This window comes from Lynx canadensis, chromosome F2 (genome assembly GCF_007474595.2).
Source record: "Lynx canadensis isolate LIC74 chromosome F2, mLynCan4.pri.v2, whole genome shotgun sequence".
Lineage (NCBI taxonomy): Eukaryota > Metazoa > Chordata > Mammalia > Carnivora > Felidae > Lynx > Lynx canadensis.
Genome location: NC_044320.2, coordinates 48,911,253 through 48,937,166, shown reverse-complemented (window position 1 = coordinate 48,937,166; position 25,914 = coordinate 48,911,253). Strand labels below are relative to the sequence as shown.

Below are 25,914 nucleotides of genomic sequence, written 5' to 3'. Positions count from 1 at the left end.
AGATTCTCTCCCTACACGGCCATCTCCCTTACAAGTGTTGGGATTACTGTCTTCTTCAAAGTCACTGCAATGTTAGCAGGAACAAATACATGAATTACTTTCTCTAATTTTCTTATTTGTGAATGCCAGGAGATAACAATCAAATGTGAAACTTAGGCATTGATTTTCCAAATCTGAAGAGTTAGCCTTGAACTATTTTTTGTTGTTTACGAATTAGTCTGCTATGTTAATTGGAAGTTTTCTGCCTTAATGCTTTGAAGTTTATTTTTGGATTCTTTTCTCAGTCATGTCTCATGCACTCAGACATGCACAACCAAAGGTAAGATTTGTAATTTAATTAGATGGCATCTTATTGATTTTTCTAGGATTAGCTTAATTAGTCAAGTGTGTCCACGTCTAATATTAACATGCCAGGCAGATAGATCTTTTCAAGGAGATTCTATCTGGCTGATTTAATACATGAACTATCTAACAGGCTGTATATATAGCGTTCCAAGTTAGAACACTAAGGCAGAATTTGACATAAAACCATAAAAAAACATTTAGTGTTGAAAACAGAAATTCTTCTGTGAAACAAACATGATATGAAACTTTCCCCCCAAGATTTCATTATAAAAAATTTCAAAAAAACAGAAGAATCACAAGAATTTTACAGTGAGCACCCACTTTTTATAGTGAACACCTAGATTCTGCTATGAACATTTTATTCTACCTGCTTTGTCACATATCCTTCCACTTTTTCATTCAGGAATCCATCTTACTTTTTGGATGCATTTCAAAGTAATTTGCCAACCATAGACACTTCCTTCTAAATACTGTGCTTTAGAATATATATATTAACCAGAGTTTGATATTTATGTAGAGTCATTTTAAAATTTTGAAAATACAATACATCTTAAGTATATTATTTGATGAATTTTGACAAATGTATACACTTGTGTAACCCAAACACCGATCAAGACCTAGAACATTCTATCTCTCCAGAAAGCTCCCTCATTCCTTTTCCCAGAGGCAACCAGTCTTCTAATGTTTTCTACCAGAGATGAAGTTTTGCCTGTTTTAGAATTTCACACAAATGAAATCACATCACATGTACACTTTTCTGTAAGATGTCTTTCACTCAGAATAATGATTTTGAAATTTATTCATGTTGTGTGTATCAATAGTTTATGCTTTTTAATTGCTGAGTATTATGCATTGCACGAACATAGCACAGTTTGTTTATTCTCCTGTGTATGAACACCTAGGCTGTCTCCAGTTTTTGGTTGTTATGAATAAACATTCTTGAATGTACTTATATGAGTTTTTAATAGACATATATTTTTATTTATTTTGCGTATTTATGTTTGAATTTTTGTTTGTAAGGTATATATTTTTTCCCCGTTTTTATTTAAACTCCAGTTAGTTAACATACTGTGTAACATTAATTTCAGTGTAGAATCTAGTGATTCATCACTTACATACATGTAAGGTGTATGTTGAATTGTAAAAGAAATCGTCAAATCTTTTCCCAAAGTGGTTGCCATTTTGCGTTCCCTTCAACAATGTATGAGGGTTCATTTGCTTCACGTTCTTAACCTATCACTTGGTATTTACAGTCTTTTTATTTTTGGCTATTGTGGTGGATGTGTAGTGGGACATGTAACTTTTTTTTTTTAAGTAGGTTTCACGCCCAGCACAAGCCTAGTGTGGGGCCTGAACTGATGACCTTGAGATCAAGACTTGAGCTGATATCAAGAGTCTGACACTTAACTGACTGAGCCACCCAGGCACCCTGGGTAAATGCAATTTTTAACAGGATCTAATTTAATACTTTATGTGTGTATTTTCTTAACTGCTGCTATCCATCTTAGTCCCAAATTTCTGTAAATTTATCACTGGAGGCACTGAGTATGAGGGAACATGTTCACATTAGAAGGTAAGTTCCAAAAAGACAGCTATTTATGGACTTAGCACAATAAGAGTTTAATAATATTTGTTGAATCATATGAAAGAATAAGTGAATGGTTATGCACACCTAGACTTATTGAAATAAAAGCATGGGAAGACTACATCTGTGAGCACATCTGTGAAATCTCCTTCCAGACTCCTCCCTGTCATGCTGCCAGCTGCCTTTCCTCTCCTTTCTGGTCCACTAAACTCGTTGCTGTTCTGGTATGTTTCTGTTACATCCGAAGGGTGTGTAGTGTCTAGTGTGAAGACTTTTCTTTTTTCTTTTCTCTTCTTTCCTTTTTCCTTTTCCCTCCCCTCCCCTCCCCCCTCCCCTCCTTCCCTCCCTTCCCTTCCTTCCTTCCTTCCTTCCTTCCTTCCTTCCTTCCTTCCTTCTCTGTCAGTTTCTGAACTGAAGTATAGGAGATCCTGAATAATTACCTTCATCTATCTCAGTCTCATCATCTTTATGTGTAGAATGAAGGGTGGTAAGTTGTCCTAAATTTCCCTAGCACTATGGTATAGTAAATTCATTCCTTCCTTACCCTGTCGAAAATCATGATTCCCATGACAGCTTTGCATGGTTTCTACTCTTGCATTTGAAGGTATATATTTTAAGGATTGGGGCTAGGCATTTAAGACATTTGTGGACACTGGGAAATTTATGCCAGTAAATGACTAAACTGTGGTATACATGGACAAAGGACAAAGGTACATTGGGGATATTTCTGTGTTCCAAATAACCTTAACTACTTATGTCTTCTTTTTGAGCTAAGCCTTTTCCTTTGTCAAATTTCACAGTTGACTGAAGGATGCCTTCTATTCAATATGAATGAAAATGACTCCTTGTCTTCTATTGAAATGAACAGACATTATTATTCTGGTAAGGATTAATGGAATAGAATTAAACTTGACTCTTCTTTTAATTGTTCACAATGTTCTACTTATGATCCACAATTTGCTGCCTAATTCTAATGAGGGCAAAGGATATGAGTCCAGTGGCCTCATAAACAACCTTCACTTTATAAGTCATCAGAAACTATCACAAGGGTTAAGTAAGAAATGTTTTGGGCTTACAAAGCCAAGAGTATTATGAAGAGATAGAAGGGGCATAGTAGTGGATGGTGATGTTTAAAAACTTCAAGGAAAATGTAAGTATGTTAATAACTACCATATGCAATCTTACAATATATAAAAATGCAGCAGCATTTATATATTATAAATACATATAAAACATACACAAAATACATGTGCCCCTGACAGCTGGTAATAGGATTATTAGAGCTTAGGTTTTGAGTAAGAACCCTTCAATGAGCAGAGCAGAGCCTATGAAGTAATTCTTATCTTGATAATCAGAGAATGTGGGCTGTATGATACCAATGCTGTGAAATGTAGTGAAAATTGCCTATTGGCAAGAAAACTGCCACTTTTTGTAATTTTCCATGAATGATTAAAAAGAATGGGTGGTTTCTAATTCTTGGGTGCAAAGAGCTATTTTTATCTGTTAAATTAAGCTTGTTTTAAAAAGCTTCTGCACAGGGTGAAGAAAACAATCAACAAAACTAAAAGGCAATCTTTGGAACAGGAAGAGATATTTGCAAGTGACATATCTGATAAAGGGTTAGTATCCAAAACCTATAAAGAACTTATAAAACTCAACACCCAAAACCCAAAAAAATCCAGTGAAGAAATGGGTAGAAGACACGAACAGACACTTTTCCAAAAGAAGACATCCAGATGGTTAACAGACACATGAAAAGATGCTCAACACCACTCATCATAGGGAAATACAAATCAAAATCACAATGAGATGCCACCTCACACCTGTCAGGATGGGTAGAATTAACAACTCAGGAAACAACAGATGTTGGCAAGGATGTGGAGAAAGGAGACCCCTTTTACACTGTTGGTGGGAATGCAAATTGGTTCAGCCACACTGGAAAACAGTATGGAAGTTCCTCAAAAATTTAAAAATAGAACTACCCTATGACTGAGCAATTGCACTACTAGGTATTTATACAAAAGGATACAAAAGTGCTGATTTGAAGGGGCACATGCACTCTGATGTTTATATAGCAGCATTATCAATAATAGCCAAAAATATGGAAAGAGCGCAAATGTCCATTGACTGATGAATGGATAAAGAAGTTGTGACTGATGAATGGATAAAGATGTAATATATATATGTATAATGTAATATTATTCAGCCATGAAAAAGAATGAAATCTTGCCATTTGCAGTGAAGTGGATGGAGCTGGAGTGTATTATGCTAAACAAAATAAGTTAGTCAGAGAAAGACCAATACCATATGATTTCACTCACGTGGAATTTAAGAAACAAAATAGATGAACATTAGGGGAAAGAAAAAAAGAGGGAGGCAAACCATAAAAGAGACTCTTAACTATAGAGAAAAAACTGAGGGTTGCTGGAAGGGAGGTGGGTGGGGGGAAGGGTTAAATGAGTGATGGATATTAAGGAAGGCATTTGTTGTGATGAGCACTGAATGTTGTATATAAGTGATGAATCACTAAATTCTACTCCTGAAACTAATGTTACATTATATGTTAAGTAACCAGAATTTAAGTAAAACTAGAAGCATAAAAAAAATCAAGCTTGGTAAGTGGGTTCTCAAATCTTTTATATCTTTACTAATTGTTTTGGTTGCTTGGTCAATAAATAGTTGTGTGTTGATACCGCACACTTTGATGGCACATTTGCCAATTTCTCTTCCTTCTATTAATTTTTGCTCTATGACTTTCTTTGATTTATTGTAAGTATTTTATTAGCATATACACATTTAGAATTGGGATATACTGATGGTGAATTGAAATTTATACCATTTTATGGTAATCTTTTTATATATAATAATTAAAAAAATTTTTTTAACATTTATTTATTTTTTGAGAGACAGAGACAGAGCATGAACGGATAGGGGACAGAGAGAGAGGGAGTCACAGATTCCGAAGTAGGCTCCAGGCTCTGAGCTGTCAGCACAGAGCCTGACGCGGGGCTCAAACTCACAAACCGCGAGATCATGACCTTGAGCCGAAGTCGGACTCTTAACCGACTAAGCCACCCAGGCGCCCCTAGAATCATTTTTGTTTTAAAGTCTATTCTGACTATTATTAATTGGCAATCTCTTTAAGTTAGTGAGTTTAGTCCATATTAATTTACTGTGCTTATTGGTATATTTTAAGTTGTTTCTACTATCTTATTTTGTGTTGTTTCGCCTTTCTGCTTTTCTATTTTCTATATTTCTCCCCAGAACTTCCTTACTTTGTTTTTGCCTTTTTTTTATTTTTTGGACTTGTTGAAATTTTTTTTTTTTTTAGTTTTTTCATTCCTTTTTCCCCCTTCTACTGAGTAAGAAGTTATGTTCTTTATTTCTGTTCCACAGTGGCTATCTCACCATTCTGCTCCAAGTTATTATACACATTTATTTTTTTAGACTTTGGAGACTCTTTTTACTTTGTAGAGAATTCAATAATTATTGAAAACTACTTTATTGTAATTTATTTAGAAATGTATATTATAACAAGTAATTTTATGACAAAAATTATAAATAATATATTTTGTCTTTTACTTTTTTTTTTTAATTTTTTTTAACGTTTTTTATTTATTTTTGGGACAGAGAGAGACAGAGCATGAACGGGGGAGGGGCAGAGAGAGAGGGAGACACAGAATCGGAAACAGGCTCCAGGCTCCGAGCCATCAGCCCAGAGCCTGACGCGGGGCTCGAACTCACAGACCGTGAGATCGTGACCTGGCTGAAGTCGGACGCTCAAACGACTGCGCCACCCAGGCGCCCCAATATATTTTGTCTTTTAGAGAAGAGGTGCTTTGGATATCTGGTCTGCACTAGAGTGGGAATTATAAGTCTAAAATGTTAGCAAACATTAGCTTAAATTTCTTATGGGTTGAAGCTAGTTTCTTTTTTCTTGTTATAACACAGATCTGATCATTACCTCTTTTTGCTTACTTCCTTTCTTCTTCCCTGCCTTCTTTAAGTACTTAAAATATAGTAAGTGTTTTAATATACTTAACAGTGTTCTAGGCCTGGGAACAAGATATAGTCTCTAGAAATGCTGCAGAGAGACATCCAGGTGTGAAAAGAGAATTAGTTCCACTTTTTCTGGAAGGCATTTTGATGCATCTCTATTATCTTGCTGATTTGATAAGAAGCGTTATCAGACTGAGGCTGCTAATAATGTTAGATTACACACTCACTTTTAGGCATTATTTAATACAGTTGGTGCCTTACTCATTTTTCTATATAAATTCATCATTTATATTAAACTAAATATATACTTAATCCACATTCTAAAGGAAATTACTTGTAGATTTGGTTATAAACTTTCCAGGAATAGATATTCTGTGTGTGTGTGTGTGTGTGTGTGTGTGTGTGTGATATGTTTTCCCAGTCAGTGAGCCTTCTGACTTTAGATTTCTAACATCAGTTCTGGTTAAAAGTTCAAAAAAATGTTGTTTTAATCCCTCACACATATTCCGCTCACTCTAGGTAGTGTGTAATTTTGTGAGGTATCTTCACTCCTATAATTGCTTTCTTTCCCAAGGCTGCTGTGAGTTGCTCTTCAAAGTCATGCTGGGACCTGACCTTTTCCATTAAGGACATTGCCTTATAATATGCTCAATGTCACTTCATTGGAGCAGAAAGTTAGGGGAGTCTACTTTATGCCAGGTTCTTGTATCTACCAAAAGGAAATCTCACTATTAAATAACCTAGTTGCCATTCCTGAGTCCTGATTCTACTGCCCTAAATTTTTCAAATGATCTCTTTTATTCCTGTGATACTTGCATATCTAATTGTCAAGTTTAATTTACGGTCCTTGTTACTCTGTAAGTATTTAATTGAGTTAGTTGTTATAGCTGACTCATAAACCCATAAAACCCTTCAGTGGTAAACTAATTAGCTACCTCACCTGACCTCCAAATAATTAACATTGTTCATTACTAACAATCAGCACTGGAGTTATTAAAAGTTATCCTATCACTCAGTTGTCTAAAGCAGAGGCTTTCAAACTTTTCTGATCATAATCCGGAGCAAGAAATGCATTTCCCAGGTCAACCCAGGATGCACGCACACACACACACACACACACACACACACACACACACACATCTACTAGGTATGACAGACTGATATTTTCTATTTTATTCTCCTCTGCTTTATTTTCTTTCACTTAGAAACATACTGCCTATTAATGGATTGTGACTTACAGTTTCAAAAACACTAGCTTAAGGAAACATGTACACTGAAACAGAAAGTTAAGAATCCATGTTTCCTTCAAATTAAAACTTACTTGTTTCCTTCACCATCATACACCCATTTAGTAGTTCCAATTCCTTCATAGTCTGAAGCCCAGTAATAAATACAGGCATTAATGTGCAGAGTAAACAGCAAGTATCCAGTTGTTCGAATGACTCTGCCAAGGAGAATAAATGCAAAGAGACGCTCATGTTGTTTCTGGAATACAGCCTATTTTAACATTTTCTTTTTCTTAAAGTCTCCACTGAATCTCCTTGCTTTAAATTTGTGAACTGTTAACTCTCGTTAGTACAGTATAAAATGATGGTGCCATTGCATGTTTTCTAACTGCAATGTCTTCACTGGGACTAACAGAGTGTAAAAAAAAAAAAAAAACACCCTTCCTCTCTTTTCACAGATGGTATGAATCAACTCCCTGAAAGACATGCCTCGAGGGTCACCTCTCCACTTTGAGTCCCATAAAATACGCCACGCTGATTTAACTGGATATCTCTGAAAAGCTCGTGGGACTTTACGCTACGATTAATAGTGACTAGAAGTCTTCTGTGCAAGTGAATTCAGGACAGCAAATGAATGAAATTCAGATTAAAATGAATTGTCATGTTGGGGTGCCTGGGTGGCCCATGTCCAGCTTCTGCTCAGGTCATGATCTCAGGGTTCATGGGTTTGAGCCCCACGTGGGGCTCTGTGCTGACAGCTCAGAGCTCTGAGCTTGGAGCCTGCTTCAGATTCTGTCTCCCTCTCTCTCTGCCCCTCCCTGCTCACACTCTGTCTTTCTCTCTCTCTGTGTTTCAAAAATAAACATTTAAAAAAGATGAATTGTCATGAGAAAGATGCAGAATCAATTTGTAAAGGAACACATTTATCTGTACTTGTTATGACTGAAGCAGGTAATACATTCTATTTTTAGTCCTATATTCTTATAAAATCTAATATGATTTTCATGCTTTTATCTCACTTCAAAATATTCAAGTCTGTTTTAGAACATAACCCTATATTTTATATAACCAAAAATTTGAGATTATTCTGTTTCTTCCACAGGGATATCATATTCTTTCCAAATGCTGGCTAAACTGTTGTGCCATTGCTTTCTCTGCCACCCCTGGAAGTATACTGAGTCATACTTTACCTGTAGATATATGCCTTGTCCATTATAGACTCTAGGTGATGATTAAACTCGAAAAATGAAGTGTACTATGTAGAAAACGAACAAAAGAAATCCCAAAGTGTGTTAGTCTTAAATACATATATTTAAATCAAACTATGTAAAATAAATTTTATTTGTTACTTAAAATAATTCCATTCATAAGTCTTCAAAACAAACAAACAAACAAACAACAAGGGTCTATTTACTTGTATCTTCCTGTGGTCAGTACATTTTAGAATGGTGCAAACTCCCAGTGCTTCTTGCTTTATTTTATTTCTACTCTCTAGTTACAGTCTTGTTTGTAATGTCTTTGAAAATCAAGCTTAAAAACATTTCTTTCCCTTTTCTTTTTAAAGCATCTAACAGAACTCTATTTTACAATAATTAAAATCACACTCACCCTCAGACATAACTAAAATAGGAAAAGTATAATATAATATATTGAAGTCATAAATAGATGTTAAGTCCAGTTCCTTAACACTAGCATTATTTTTAAGCAAGTTGCATTAAATGAGCATTTACTTCAACAAAATTTAAAGTCCAGTAACAGTAGCATTGGTTAGCTATTCTTGACATTGTTCAAAGAGGTACAGTGAGTTTACATGCATGTAATCCAGAGTTGCTATTTCCCTCAAGGTCTCTTCCTGCTTACATCTTCTATCTTAACTCATACACCCTACATGAACTCCTCTTTCATTACTATATGCAGTATAAAGCAAGAGGAAGAGCATGAAATCCAGAGCCAAACTCCAATCTCACCTCTGCCATTTACCAACTATGCAACATTGGAAAAGTCACTAAATATTTCTGTATCTTGGTTTCCTCATCTGTAAAATGGGAACAGTAAGACAACATATCTCCTGAAGCAGTTGCATCCATACAAGAGTTAGTGTATTTAATTATTTAATTATTAATTTAAGACTCACAGAATCTTACAGATATAAGGGATTATTGAATATTACTTAGTTCATGGTTTATTTAGTTCAAAATTGATCTGATGTAAATATGACTGCAATAGAACATTTAAAATTACAAAACAGATATAATAGGAATCACTGTTTACCTAGAAATACACACAAATGACTTGTTTTTCCAGAATCCTAAGTAGGAAAAATCCCTCATTCAGTTGAGATAATTTCAATTTGTGGTAACTTGTTTATTGTGCTCTTAATAGAAATTTGCACAAAGGTGTTTTTAAGTTTAGCTTCAGTGTTCACTGTAGAGAAAATTTATATTTTTAATTTGTATTCTCATATATAATTTGGAGACGGAGAAATGAAATTTTTCCTAGGGAATTGTGCATTAAAATGACACACTTATTTGTGAAATGACTAGACTATTGGGCTATGAAAACAAGATCAATGTTGACTTTCAGGGTATTCTATATTTAAAAAGTCTATTGAATATAGAGAGTCTTCGGACACTTCAGAGATAGATGAGGTGTAAAGAGTTGGCTTTTTATAAGTTTTTATTATAATGCCAGACAAACTCCCAAATCCATAGGAACCTGAGTCTTCCTGGAAAGTTGGTTATCTCTGAGCAGGAATCTCTGGCAACTTTCATGTGTGATTAGACATTTGATGAGGGATGGCCTGCCTGCTAAGTTGTTTGGAAAGGTTAAGTTTTGCTCCAATCTAGACCTACATTCCAAGGTGAAACCAGAAATCTCTAGAGTTGTCTTAAATGTGTTAAAATATAAAGGAAAGTCCCTTTCAACTTGAAAAAAATTATGGGTGGGGTGCCTGGGTGGCTCATCGGTTAAGCATCTGACTTGGCTAAGGTCATGATCTCTTAGTTTGTGAGTTAGGCCCTGCATTGGGTTCTGTGCTGACAGCTCAGGGCCTGGAGCCTGCTTCAGATTCTGGGTCTTCCTCTCTCTCTGCCCCTTCCTGGCTCTCTCTCTCTCTCTCAAAAATAAATAAACATTGAAAAAAATTAAAAAAAAAACCCAAAAATTATAGGCATGGAAGGAAAGCCCTTTCAGGTTGAGGTTTATTTGCCAATTTGATTACAGTAAAAAATTTGGAGTCAAAAACATGTGATAGAATCTACTTTTCACCCTGCTAATCCTCATCTCTAAAATGAAGTTATTCGAGGAATAAATGGTGTCACGAATATTAAGTTTGACAAAGTTTGCAGCCCCAAGCATGTATTCAACAAAGAGCAGCTGCTTTTTTTTTTTTTTTTTTTTTTTTTTTTTTCTGCTATTGCTGCTGTTGTCAGGCTCTACTATGTCCCCAGGTTATGCTGTATTGTCTTCCCAAGATGTGAGAGAGATAACCACTTAAAATTTATAAAATCTTTGGTGTTCCTTTTATAAAGGTTGTTTTTGGGAATACATTATTGTTGCTATTTTTTTTTTTAATTTTTTTTTTTTTCAACGTTTATTTATTTTTGGGACAGAGAGAGACAGAGCATGAACGGGGGAGGGGCAGAGAGAGAGGGAGACACAGAATCGGAAACAGGCTCCAGGCTCCGAGCCATCAGCCCAGAGCCCGACGCGGGGCTCGAACTCACGGACCGCAAGATCGTGACCTGGCTGAAGTCGGACGCTTAACCGACTGCGCCACCCAGGCGCCCGCTATTTTTAAAGATTTACATGAAATTTCACGTCCTGACTCTCCTCAGATTTGTTTTAGGTGCCTGATGAAGCTGAGTTATAAAATGTTTATATCTTAGAATCTTTTTGAATAGGTAATGCATTCCCACAGTTTAAAAACAATAGGAAACATATGCCTTTCAAAGTCTTGCTCCCATTCCTGTCCCTATTCATTCTAATTTTCCCTCCTGCCTTCCATCCCCACCCCAGCTAACCATTTTTATTAAATTCATTTGGTAGTTTTTCACTGTTTATATAAATACAAAGAAATGGAATATTTTCCTCTTTCTGTTATAGAAAAGTTAGTAATATTCTATAAACTATTCCGTAACTAGCTTTTAAAAAAATTATCCTTAAGGTCTTCCTGTGTAAGTTCATACAAAACTTTCTTTTTATTTCTTTCTTTCTTGTGTTACAAAGTATTCTGTTATATAGGTGTCCTACAACGTATTTAACTAGTTCCCTGTTGGTGGATATTTGAGTTATATCTAAATATGTAAACAATTCTGTTATGCAAAAAGCATTTGCAGTTTTCTTCTAGAATTACAGATGAGTAACATAACTTAAAGGTAATCTAATCTATCATTTTACTGCCTGTGTTCCTGGTATTCAGTGACCATCTAATGAAAAAGGACAAATGGGAAAGAATATAATTATGAAAGATTCATTTGTAGTTATAGTTGTATGTAGAAGTACAAAGGCATTCCTATCTTAGATTATAAAAATACCTCTTGTGAGACATAGAATAATCAAAAACAACTTCCATTAGTAGAAACAATGATGTTTTTCCTTCATTCAGTTTTAAAATTCATAGCATTGATAAGGGCAGAAAAATGGACAGTTTGGGAAAAATTAAAAATATACTTTTAGGACATTTTAAATCATTTCAAGATTATAAAAAGAAATTAAATATAGTTATCTTACCTTTAATATCCTATTTGCCCTAAATATTGGATTAAACCCAAAGAAGACGTAGAAAACATCAAATGGCATTATTGATGCAACATCCAGCTGTTGGAAAAACATGTTCACAATCATTGTATTTATGTGCTTTTTTGGACATGGATTGATTTATACCAATATGTAAGAGCTGACTGGGTGCCATGAATTATTTGTTGTTTAATACAAAACTGCCTTCAGTTAAGTATGCCTGGTGTCACTGAAAGGTATATTAGCACCATGAAAATAACAACACTATTTTGTAGTCTACTTCCAATGTTTTTCATTTCCACTTTCATGCATCTGAGCTCTCCTTAGGCTCTGCATTTTCTGTAATTTCTGTTGAGCTGTCACATATACTTCAGAGATGGCATGGTTGCTAATGTTAAAATACATTTTAATAGTGTTTTAAACATGGGGATTTGGACTGAAAGTCAAGTCAATTCTTGATTTTATTAGAAACCATTGGACATTAGGGGTGCCTGGGTGGCGCAGTCGGTTAAGCGTCCGACTTCAGCCAGGTCACGATCTTGCGGTCCGTGAGTTCGAGCCCCGCGTCGGGCTCTGGGCTGATGGCTCAGAGCCTGGAGCCTGTTTCCGGTTCTGTGTCTCCCTCTCTCTCTGCCCCTCCCCCGTTCATGCTCTGTCTCTCTCTGTCCCAAAAATAAATAAACGTTGAAAAAAAAAATTAAAAAAAAAAAAGAAACCATTGGACATTAAACGCAGTTGCATATTTTTATGTTTCAGCCAATACTCCAGTATTCAGGCCTGATTATACTGTTGGTGGTTCTTCCAGATACCTCAGTTCTCTCTACTGCTCTCTCTTCGGGATGGTATTGCTAACAATAAACTGCTATGAAATCTATCTCTTAGACACTGTGCAGGCTGAGATAGAGGAAAGGAACCAGTCCCATTTACAATTAATCAGTAACTCCAATAGGAGTTGAAAGTATTAAAAGTATTATTATAGCTAAAAATATATATATATTAAAATCTGTCATGTATTTAATTATTCTTGTCTTCTATTATCCTGGCAGTTGCAAAATGGCAACATCACTTGCATACTTTCCTGATTGCAATGATAACAATAAGAAATTCTTTTAGTAAGATATATTCATTTTCATTAATTTTTATACAGTTTTGAAAAATAGAGTAATTTAAAAAACATTTAATTTATTTAAAACATTTAAGAGCAGTTAAGGGCTTTTTGTAAGGCATATGAAATGGAAAGTTGAGGTAATTAATTGCATACCAGAATTTCACAATAACTTAGTGTTACTAAAGAGAAATGAAACTTTTAGTTTAAATTAATCAGACTGGCTATTACAAACAAATTCTTTACAGATAGTATTGGTTTATAAATTATATCATATCCTCAAACCTCATTAATTTTACCCTACAGATATTGAGCCTTGTAGCAAGTTGAGACGAATACAGAACAGCTATTAAAATAATGTCATATAAGTATAAAAGCAGGAGCATAGAATTGTTAACTTGTCTAGTGTTATTGCAGCACTCATGTTTTCTGGCTCAAATCATAATAATCTTTTTAAATTCTTTAAAATAAATTTATTAGAACTAATATGTCAGAATTATGGTCTTTTTACTTGCTGTCTATCCAATTGCTCAACTGCCCACTTTAATTCTCTATGTAGTCATTAGCTGTGTTTGATATTGACACGCTAGTGTTAGATAAAGATGATTTATTTCTCATTGAATTGTAGAAAATTGAATAGAGTAAGAATTGACCAATACTGAACTCTGTACAAGGCACTTTACAAAACATGTTGGGATTGAAATAGGAGTAAAATATTGTTTCTGTCCACAAGAAATTAACAATCTAATAGTGGAATAATGAATCACAAAAATAACTAGACAAGCAGGATGTGCTAAGAGAATTCAAAATGAGTGACCACAATTGAATAAATGTAAAATTTTACATTTGTAAACCCACATTAAATGTATGAGTTAATTTGCCTTTATTCAAATTCAAGACAGTGATTAAGAGTTTAGAATAAGTTTTGTGACACTTAAAAAGAATATACATCCTTTTGTGGAGTTCATCAAAGTAGCATAGATTATGAATATGTCTAAGTATGTGGCAATTTTTTATGAAGAAAATTAGTTGGAGATAAAAACAAATTGAAAGAGATTTTAATCACCATAGACTGCCAATGGGGACAATAGGGTTCCTAAACCCAGATTTGTATTTTTATACAAAATTCGAGGCCACAGAAGTGTTCTTGAAATGGGAGGTTGGACTTACACAAGTTAGGTAAGCTTGGATATCTCCCAAATCTATATTTCTCAAAGGTAGGAGGGACAAATAAAAGATAACAAAGTATTTGGGTGTAAATAATCATGAGTGGAAAAACATACAATTATATTGTTATTTGAGGAAAGAGGGTGCCATATTATATAAATAATTGCTTCTTTTCTTTCTTTTTTTTTTTTTTTACCGTTTATTTTTGAGACAGAGAGAGACAGAGCATGAACGGGGGAGGGGCAGAGAGAGAGGGAGACACAGAATCAGAAACAGGCTCCAGGCTCTGAGCCATCAGCCCAGAGCCTGACGCGGGGCTCGAACTCGCGTACCGCGAGATCGTGACCTGAGCTGAAGTCGGACGCTTAACCGACTGTGCCACCCAGGCGCCCCGTATTTTGTTTATATGAACAACAAAGAAATAGGAGTAGAACAATTTGATAGACTTTTACAACATGGTATGTGAATTGGAGGCTAGCATTCTATATGAATAAGACAAAGTACAGTATAACCTTGGTTTGTGAGCACAATTCATTCTGGAAACACGCTTGCAATCCCAAGCACTTGTATATCAAAGTGAATTTCAAGAACCATTGGCTCAGTTGTGATCATGTGACATTTGGATCATGTACTACTCATATTGCAAGATACTGCCCGTTTATCAAGTTAAAATTTATTAGAAATGTTTGCTCATCTTGCGGAACACTCACAGAACAAGTTACTCATGATCCAAAATTTTACTGTACACTCCATACTTCTTTACTGATATTTTATTCAGAATTTAAATGTGAGCACTAACATTTTGTTGTGCTTGATAAAGATGCATATAAAGAACTGCACATTCAAGGAAGTATACCATGTAATTATTGAGAAGTAAAAACTTCAGGTTTGCCTTTGCTTAATAGAACTTCATCTGTATAAACTTTGTTACAAAAGCTACAATTCAAAAAAGAAGCAGATTTTGAAAAAAGAAATTTGTAGATGGGACTTAAAATCAAAATGGCAATGGATAACTTGCACAATTTTGAAATTGTAAGTCACCTACCTGAAATTTTGTAGAACTCCTGTAGTGTGTCTTTAACTCATTTGAATCCACCTGAAATGTGATATTTTGAATTAATTTTACCCAATTTCATCAATTATTTATCTCACTGTGATAAATATATATACCTATTTCTCTTTCCTGGTTCCTTGTAACTTTAGCCCATAAATATGCTCTATCCTCTTATCTCTTAAAACAGAATAAAAATCTTCTTTGGTGTTTGTTTTGTTTTTGCTATTGATCTATTATTTGTCACACTCAAGCTTCTAAAGAAGTTGCCTACATTGCTTTATTTTGCATCCTTCCCTCAAATTTCCTCCTTGATCCATGGCAATTCGGTGACAATTTGACTTGCTCTCATTTTTCTCATCCCATTAAGACGACCAATATGAATGCCACCAACAACGTCCTAATGATCACACCAAGGGAATCCTTGTATTCTTCTATGGCATTCACCATGTTTTGAAATCACACATATTTCTTGGCTCATTTATTTAAAATCAGTGTATTCCATCAAATGATAATCTATCTTAGGACAGGGTTGACTTTGTTTAGCAACTGTATATAGTTAGTGACTAGAATATACTAGGAATCCAATAAATACGTATTGAATGGATAAACAGATCAAGGAATGAAGAGATGACTAAAAAATTTGATATTTGTCTTTGAAACTTTTTCTTTCCAAAGAATCTGTAATGCCATTTTTCATTTACGTCTTCAGTTCTAACTATTTGGTGACTTTTTTTTCCCTTTAATTCCAGGGCTAGCCATTTAAATGGTAACATTCCCCAGGACTTAGCTCTCTTCTCCTCCTCTTTATACCTGCTTCCTAGAAAACTTCACCCACTTAAATGGTTTCAAATATACCCATGTACATTGATGCTAACAAAGATCTACTGCCATCTAATATCACTTTCTGGAGCTATTGACCCACACAAACAACTGCCTATTGTCTTCTTCACTTAGCAATTCTGCTTATCTCAAATTTAATTTATATCAGACCTGAATTCATCATGATTCTTCATTCCCCTCAAGCCTAATCATCCTCCCACCTCCTCCTCTTGAGTATCCTATGAGCATCCTCATCTATATTGGTCAGTGATCCTAGACCACTCATTTCCCCTCAGTCCTCATCCAACCAGAAACCAATTCTATGATTCTTCTTCCTACACTTTTCTGATGTCCATTCTCTTCTTTTGGCATGGGTCTCTTTGCCATAGTCTTGTTCCCCTTGATCCATTCTATAATTGCAGCTAGATGATCTCAGTAAATCAGATTACTTAACAATCACCATTTATGTGAAATCCTCTGTTTCTACATGACTTAAAAAAAACAAACTCCCTTTCATAGTCTATAAAGCTCTACTTTGTCTCACTCACCTCCTGCAGCATCTCATATCCACTTTATTCAGCAGTTCCTCAGATGCATCAGTTTGTCACTTTCGTGACTTTGCCTATGCTATTCTCAGAGCTTGGAACTTATTTTTTTCCCTTTTTTTGTGGGATGGATATGTGCAGATAATGGAAATTCATTCATCAAGATTTGGACCAGGTGTCCTCTCCTTCACATGGTTTTCTCTGTACCTCATAACCCCTAGGGCTCACCTCTGTCATGACTCACATTACAAAACCTCACCATTTTCCTTTTGTCTGTCCTTCATAGGGTGAGTTACTTAAGGGGGTCCATATCTTTGTCTTCTTTTTCCAGTTTCTAATGCAATATTTAGCACATAGTAGGTGCCCAATAAATATATGATAAGCGATAGATGAAGAAGCATTTGTCACTCTTCAGATCTAAAAGAATTAATGCTAATACTGGATTTATACTCTTATATTTTAGTTATAGGTAGGGAGGAATTGTCTATGTATTACTAATGATCTGACCAAAGTATTGTAATTTGGACACATGGAAGCAGTGTCTTCTAACAGTTATCATCCAGACTGTCCAAGCTCAGAAGTTTTAAACTACTGCCAAGCAATGTAAAATACTGGTTAGCCAACTCACCAATTCCTGTTCCCCTCACATTTTTTGGCTATAATTTTTACCCATGCACATATACTGTATCTTACAGAAATATATTAGAAAAAATATAAGACACGCTCATCTAATGATTTGACTGTGAAACACAATGACTTATTTAGCCACTGGTAAGACCTAGACAGTAGTTTAAAGTTGAATCATGTACTGAGCTTGAGTAAAATCAGTCAGCTCTTTCAAAGCTCATCTGGGACTGACGGATAAATTTCAAGTGCTATGAGGATAAAATACCACCCTCTCCTCCAACCTTGGAAGAATGATTTTAGCACTTTTATCCCTTTACTTTTAGGCTTGTTTATGATCCTATAATTGAATAAATGTAAATGAAACTAAAACTTGTTATAGTAGAGGAAATGCCATCTAGTGATTCTAAAATTTTCTTTGGAGCACTAAATAAATTAGGTATTATTAGTTGTATGAGGATCTGCATGCTTACTGCTAACAATTAGGCACTTATTTAAAAAATGTTGCCCTATTTAATTCTCTTTCTCTCTTTTAAGCCTTGTCATTATGCTGGCAACATTTTTTTCAGGGGAGGCTTACTTTATGAAGGATAGATATGCTGACTGCACCTGAATCCTCTTCCAACAGATAGTTTGTGAAGAAGCTTTACCCAGGTATGATTATATTTACTTCTTCTGATAAATAATTCACAGAAACTCCATAATTTCATATAGAACAGATAGAAATGTTTCAAAAAATAGTAATATCATCTGAAACAACTACAATGCAGATTAAATAATTATTCAAGGAAAGAAGATTCTTGAACCAAGTTTGCCATTCATTCACTCCTTCAAACATTTCTTGGATATACTCTCTGAGTTCCTAAAATAGGCAAATGAATTGAATACTGTCCTTATTCTCAAGAAACTTATTATCAGGTAAGAAAGAGAGCTACATATAAAAATAGGAGACAATAAGGGAAGTTAAATGTGTGGATATTCATTCATTTGATTCATTCAACAACTTACTGTATATCTTTTAGACTCCAGAGTCTGGCCTCAGTGTACACATTGTCTTATTCTTCACAATAGGTTTATGAGGTGGGTATTATAATTCCCATTTTATGGATGAAAGGTAAATGCATTTTCTTTAAATAATGCTATTACTAAATTTCCGAGATGGAATTTGACTCTGGTCTGCTTGTTTCTACTATATCATAATTAACCCAATTTTTACTTAACAATTAAATAACAGAATTATGAATAAAGTGTACAGAGCGCAGAGAAGGGAGTGATTAATTTTCTTTAGGTCAGTTTATAAAGAGTAACTGAGAAGATGAAGTGCCAAAAGTGGTTGACAATAATGGCAGGCCTGATTGGCATTGTCACTAGATGGCGCTGAGCATTTCCATGGATTGTTGTGATTGGTAGGTTTGGCATTGTTGTGTGTATGAGAGTCTCCTATCTCAGTAATCCTCATTGCCATTTCCAGCTCTATTTCTGCAGTCTATAAAGGAAAGTGACAGCAAGAGAGTTGGTCTTTGATACAAAATTTTGTTCTCTATTTGAATAGCACAATTTTCAGAATGAAGATATTGCAAATAAATGCTGTGAAAAACTTGTAAACCCTTCCAATTCCCTATATTGTGGCCTTTAGCACTTCAATCTGTTCGTTACCTACTTTTCAAGGCCTTGGGGAACTAATATTCCCATTCTCCAGCCCTGAAATACCTGGAAACTGTAAGTATTTAATAAATGTTTGTTGAATGAATGAATGAGTGAATGAATAATTTGTCTCTGTACACCAAAGGTAGCAGAGATAGCTAAATGTAGTTAGATCTTTAGTTTGGGTTCTCAACTTGCATAGTCTTCTTACCAAAATGTAATCAAGTTTCAAAGGCTAACACTACCTATCCTAAATTAAAGAAACCATTAAACTTCTTTTGAACAAACAAAGCAATTAGTTCCTGCTCTGTATTTGTAGTCTGTGATAATGCATTTTAAATAGAGTCCGTTGAGTGTGTTTTTATTGGTTATTTTTCTTGTTTTTAACACTCCATTGTGTGTAAAGCCCTTTTAGAAAATTGAAAATAAGTCTCCCCTTACTGATTTTGTCATTTTCCATTTGTCAAACATTGATTTTCTCCCCCCTTGTGCATCTAATGGAGGTTGAAATTAGCACTCTTTTTTTGTGTGTTGTTTACTTCTTATTTGTACACCATCATCATCATTCATCAAACTGCCAGTGAGCTCTGGGGATAGTGCTGGTGAGCTGACTAGTGCTCTGAAGTCCACACAAGGAATATTTTGAATAGATTTTTGTTACAGCTTTAGCTCTTGCCTTCGGAATTTCTTTCTATGAAAACTTTCAAATAATAGGAGGATTTCCTCAGCAAATAAATTTTTTTCTAAAATAAAACAACAATAACCAAAATTACTCCTTTTAGCTTTTTGATAATTTAAGATTGTCTGAAGATTCAAAAGAAAATATTTGGGAGATGAAGGAACCCACCTCTGTTCTTTAAAAATATGTTTCAACCACGGTGCCATATATTCCACTGGTCTGCTCTTCCTACTGTGACAGATCCACTGGAGGATCTGTTCTGTGCCACCCTCACAGAGATTGTGACATGGACACCAGTTGGAAAGGAGGCATCCTTCTAGTTAGTTGAGGAAGGGGCTGGAGAGTAGAGGCTTTAAGATTTGGGTATGTGCTTGTGAAAACATATTCTTCTGTTTCTGTCTTAGACTGACAGGATTGCTTATGAAATTCCCTCAATACTGAGGATAAATCTAGGAGAAGATAATTTCTCCTAAGGGTAAGAATGCTAGTTTCTGAGGTAAGCACTGCATTTGATGATGAGAACTGGGATGTGATGAGTCTGGAAAGTGGAAGAGTGAAAAGAGTATAAGCCAGTAGATGCCATATTAATTAAAAAAAAATCACAAAACAACTGGTGTGTTTTTTGTGCTTGTGATTTGTACCTGTCTGCAGGCTGTGTGGCTTCCTACTTACAGTCTGGCTCTTTTGATGAAGAACTTGATGGCTTATTGTTATAGTACCATCTAATAGCACATTCTGCAATGGTGGGAATATTCTGTGTTCTCGGATATGATAGCCTCTAGCCAAATGAAAATTGGGCACTGAAAATATGGATAGTGTGGCTAGGATAAATGAATTTTTAATGTTATTTAATCTTAATTAATTGAAATTGAAATTTGAACAGACACATCTGGCTAGTGGCCACTATATTGGACATTGCAGTGAATCTACACTGATTTAAAGGGTCATGACAGCTTTTCTCTTCTTTTTAAGTTAGGTTTTCCCAAAGTGTCAAGGCCTAACACTTTAGATTTGTTTTTTTGTACTATGTACAGGTGCTGTGCTCAGTGCTGACTATACAGTTATAAAAACAAGATACAGTCTGTGTCCTAAAAATCTTATAGACTAGAGCTTTCGAACAACATCAGGCTACCTCCTGAGGAGGTTGAGTAGACTTTTATGTGTGAAATAATACCTGCCTTATTTAAAATAATATTGAGGTGAATGGTAGATTCCAATGTGGTAGAAACTACCTGCCTCGTGGACTATATGAAGCTTGATTACTAGAGAAATATATATTAAATTACTTCTTTTTGCATTGGTAATTCATACTTTTTTTTTACATTATTTAGGTAAAGTACGTGTATGTTTTTGACATTTCAGACCTGGTATTATCTTTCTATCGTCACATATTATCAAAGTCTGAAAAACTTACCAACATGAACCAACATGGTGCAGTTGTAATGAACATGGGTTTTGGAGTAAAGGTCTAGGTTCGAATCTTGTCTCAACTACTTTCTTAGCTTTGTGCCTTGAGCAATCATCTACCCTCTCCAAACCTCAGTTTCATCTCCTGTATATGGGGTTGACAATAACATCTTCTTTATAGGGTGACTGGAAGGATTAGGTGAGGCAGCGTAAATAAATGCACTCATGAGGCATCAGACATAGCTCGAGGCACTTTACATGCATCATTTCATTTAGTCTTTCCATCAACATTGTGAAGGTACTATTGTTATTACTATTTTTAAGATGAGGAAACTAAAGCACAGGGAGATGCATGGTCCCCAGAACACAGTGAATCCTCAAGGGTTGTGTTGTTGTTGTTGTTGTTGTTGTTGTTATACTGGTGGTTTTTAGTGGTTAAAGACTCATACAGACAGAAACAGTCAGATATTAAATAAACAATGTTGTTAATTTATTTTTTTGTTGTCCAGTCTGATATTCATTTGTCAGTTTCTGCTTCTCCCCAGCCCCACTTACTATTATGTTTCCTCCTTTTATAAACTGGAGTCTGGGCTGGATTAATAGCATATCACAAAGGTAGATGATATCACATATGATGTCTGTAATAAACCAGTAGCGTGTGTTGTCTGGTGTTTGATACGGAAAGACAAGGCGCAGTGGTATAAGCCAGCAGTTCCAGTTATAGGCAATGGTGACAAGCAAGAGCCACAGGAGATAGAGTCGATCTAGAAAAATCCAAATGGCATGTAATAAGCATTAAAAAAGACTCTCTTGTAATGGTAATGTTGGAGCAATGTCCTCTGGAGATAAGAAAATTACTGTAAAAGGTTCTATTAACATTCAGTACAATTCTGCCTTTAGAGTCGAAAGCACTGGGTTTTACAAGGGATATTGAGTGATCTTATCAGTTCTTCTAACATTGGAGAAAGGCCTTCTTCTTTGCCAAGAAGTGGCCATGCTAAGTCTGTCCCCACAGGTAAGTGTGCTATATGGATCAAGGAAGAGGAGACTCAGGGGAAGTCAGAGGTGCCCTGTTTGGATAACTGCGGCAGTAAGCCTTTTCTGCATCAGGAGTTAAACTTCAGGATCACCCAGGGCAGGTAGACAAAAAGGCCACATCTTGCCTGAATGAGTATGGCTGATGTGAGAGGGCAGAGAATCGGTCCATTAACACAGTCCATGTCCTTTCACAATTGCTTTCTTCTGCTGGAGGGAGGCCACAGGAAGGGATTTGTTCAGTTAGAATAATTAACAATGTGAAAGGATGGAAGAAGATAGATACTTTATAATTACTTTTTTAGGGAGGGGTGTGGGTGTACATATAGCTGAATACTTTGGAGCTTTCTTTTCAGAAGTAATTACTGGCAGAATAGACCCTGGACTGCTTTTTATATCTATCTATCTATCTATCTATCTATCTATGTATCTATCTATGTATCTATCTATCTATCTATCTATCATCTATTTATTTTGGTGGTTATACATTTACTTTACTTCACATTATTCTGGCATACATTTTAAAAATAGGCAGGAATATTTTATCTCTTGCTTTCGCCAGAGAGGCGCAAACAGTCCATTGCATATTTGATATAGTTTATGTTCTGCTTTCTAGACAGATTTAGAATGTGGGCTAGGGAAAAAAAGAAGTCATTGGTGACTTTGGGTTACATGAGTTCTTGATAATAGCCAGCCCTCCCACTGAGAATTTCACCCTTTGATGGTACCTGTGTATGAATCTATGCTTCTTGGAAGTCTAATTTGCTTTAGATACTCTGTCAGAGGCATCTTCTGGAATTTAAAACACAATATGTGATAGTAATGTTCTTCTTTTAGCTTAGCACTGCTTTCTTGTGTTGATGGTACAGCTGTGGGCTTTGCTTTATAGGGGAAAAAAGAGATAAACACATTTTTAAGAAGTCAGGTTAGCTAAATGAGAAAAAGCTTGGGTTTCTCAAAGTCAGAACATTTCAGAATCTTTCCTTCTCAATATAGGCAGACAAAGCATGTTTTGACATTGAAAACAGTGACATTAATGACAATATCCATGTAAGGAAAACACTGGAATTTGGAAATAAACAGATTTAAAGCTTACTAGTAAATTATCCTACAGGTGTTACAAATGGGATATATTATTTTATTTATTTACCGTAATCTCCACACACAATGTGGGACTCAAACTCACAACCTTGAGATCAAGAGTCACATGATCTACTGACTGAGCCAGCCAGGCACACCACAAATAGGATATTTTAAGTACAAGCTTAATTCTTACATATTTTGTAGCATAAAGTCAGTCGTTAGGTTTACATTGAAAAGAAAATTAAAAATTTACATCATTCTAAAGGTTTTAGTTTCATGCTTCTTGGGTTTTGCATATATCTTTCAAGTTATGAATAAATAAAGCTCAAAATATTTTTTCAACATATGTTTATCAAAATACAATGACTGCCTTTTCTTTTCAAAAAGAAATTACTATACAATATGTAGTTTATTTTTTACTTATTTAACAAATGTTAATTTGTTTATTTTGAGACAGAGAGAGAACATGTATGAGCAGAGAAGGGGCAGAGAGAGAATCCAAAGCAGGCTCTGCATTCAGTGCAGAGCCCAATGTGGGGCTCGGTCTCCTGACCCTGAGATCATGACCAGAGCTGAAATCAAGAGTGAGACACTTAGCTGACTGAGCCATCCAGGATCCCCTGTAGTTTATTTTAAAAATCCAATTTACCTTATACAGAATTTTCCTTATAAAGGAAACCCTTAACTCTATATGTTAACAGTTTAACTTTTATTTAACTGTTATTAAACAATCTTTCTTCTATTTTTGTCTCTCTCTCTATATATATACATAAATATTTTTATAAAGATGTATTCATAATATATATCACTTTTGTGCTCTACTTTATTGTATTTATTAATTTTTCATAAACACATTTCTGAAATTATTAGGGAAGCTGATGATTGCCCCCCATGTGATTAGTTTATTGATGTTCTCTACTATGTTGTATATTCAGATAGTGTTCTTATATTTTTATAATAAATGCTTTGTGTATAAAGGGTATTCTTAATTAATATTTACAATAAAACTTGCTATCGTGGATATTGCTGTTGGCTTGTTCATATACAGTGGGTCCAGAGGTCATGTGCAGAGGGCTCCCTGTGTCTCTCTTCTTCAGGGTTTTCTCTGAGCTGGCTTACTTAAAGTGTTGGAGACTTAGCAACATGCCCCAGCAACAACCTTCAGCCAATGTAAAACAGTTGGTGGATTGATACCCCAGATTCTTTCTCCAAAATATATAAAGTACTTATACAACTCAACACCAAAAAACCTTCCACACAATCTGATTAAAAAATGGGCAGAGGACCTGAATAGACATTTTTTCCCAAAGAAGACATACAGATGGCCAACAGACACATGAAAAGATGCTTAACATCACTCAGCATCATGCCAATGCAATTCTAAACCACAATGAGATATCACCTCACACCAGTCAGAATAGCTAGTATCAAAAGGACAAGAAATAACAAGTGTTTGTGAGGATGTGGAGAAGGGGGGATCCTGCGCATTGTTGGTGGGAATATATGTATTGATGCAACCACTGGAAAACAGTGTGGAGGTTTCTCAGGAGAATTCTTAAGTGTGATCCACATAGTTTTTCAGCTGGATCAAGTCCTAGGGCCTACAGAAGAAGCCATCTCATCAATATATCTTTATTGTCTTAACTCCTATCTCCATCTCTCTTATCTGCTCTCACCTTCCTGGATCACCTTCAATACAAACTATCTGTACTTAAATCATTGTCGCAGGGTCTGCTTTTGGGGGAACCCAAGCTAAGATATTTGAAAATACATGCCCCTTCATAATTTTTTTCTTTCCAGTACTTTGAGTAACAATGCTTACCAGTTTGGGGGCTGGCTTCAGGTGAGGATATATCTCCTTCTGCCAACTTTTTCTTGTAGAGGATTGTTCTTTGACGCATCCTTCTCACCAAGTTGTGTAGCTGGGCATCAGCATACTCATTTATAACAGGGGCTTCATGTGGTTTGCTTTTTGGACAAAATGAGGAAAAAAATGGTGATAGAGATGGATCCATGAAGAAGTACATACAAGGGAGAAATTAAGTTTTTTCACACTCCTTATAGATCTCAGACAATTATTTGCTCCTTTCTACAAGTGAATAGAACAATTTAAAACTTAAGTTTGATGGGGGCGCCTGGGTGGCTCAGTGGGTTGAGCGTCCAGCTTTGGCTCAGGTCATGATCTCACAGCTCGTGAGTTCGAGCCCCGTGTCGGGCTCTGTGCTGATAGCTCAGAGCCTGGAGCCTGCTTTTGCTTCTGTGTCTCCCTCTCTCTCTGCCCCTCACTCACTCACATTCTGTCTCTGTCTCTCTCAAAAATAAATAAATATTTAAAAAAATTAAGTTTGATGGAACAGTGCTGGTGGAATACAGATTTACCAATGAAATATTAGAATCCACAAATAACAAATGTCCATTCTTGACTCTATTAGATCTTGAGGACTGTGATTCTGACATTTAATTGCATCATTAGAAGAAAAAAAAAAAAAGAAACATTACCTGGCATTGTAGGTAGAATTCTATTTTTTTTGAAGGTTTATTTATTTATTTTGAGAGCAAGAGTGAGAGAGAGAGAGAGAGAGAGAGAGAGAGAGAAGGGCAGAGAAAGAGAGAGAGAAGGAGAGAGAGGGTCAGGCCTGATAGCATGGAGCCTGAAGCAGGCTTGATCTCACAAACTGTGAGATCATGATGTAGGCAGAATTCTAAGGTGGCCCCCTGGTGTACTTGTCCTGGATAATCCTGGAGACAATAAATATGGTGGATTTTGCTCTCATAATTAGTGTGTGCTATATAGCTTAGTTGACTTAAAGGTAAGAAATTTATACAAATGGGCCTGATATAATCAAATAAGCCCTTTAAA

The 25,914-nt window shown here is 35.4% G+C and overlaps 1 protein-coding gene across 1 annotated transcript in view; it reads right to left on the bottom strand.

Annotated features, from left to right (window-relative positions):
- CNGB3 (cyclic nucleotide gated channel subunit beta 3) overlaps positions 1-25,914 on the bottom strand; it is a 148,217-nt gene that overhangs the window by 65,821 nt on the left and 56,482 nt on the right. The window contains exons 4-10 of the mRNA XM_030304334.1: positions 24,877-25,022; positions 22,700-22,852; positions 21,492-21,700; positions 15,210-15,260; positions 11,887-11,973; positions 8,346-8,410; positions 7,251-7,373 (exon numbers count right to left, since the gene is read on the bottom strand). Of these exons, the coding sequence (XP_030160194.1) occupies positions 7,251-7,373; positions 8,346-8,410; positions 11,887-11,973; positions 15,210-15,260; positions 21,492-21,700; positions 22,700-22,852; positions 24,877-25,022 (834 nt within the window). The remainder of the gene's footprint in view (positions 1-7,250; positions 7,374-8,345; positions 8,411-11,886; positions 11,974-15,209; positions 15,261-21,491; positions 21,701-22,699; positions 22,853-24,876; positions 25,023-25,914) is intronic.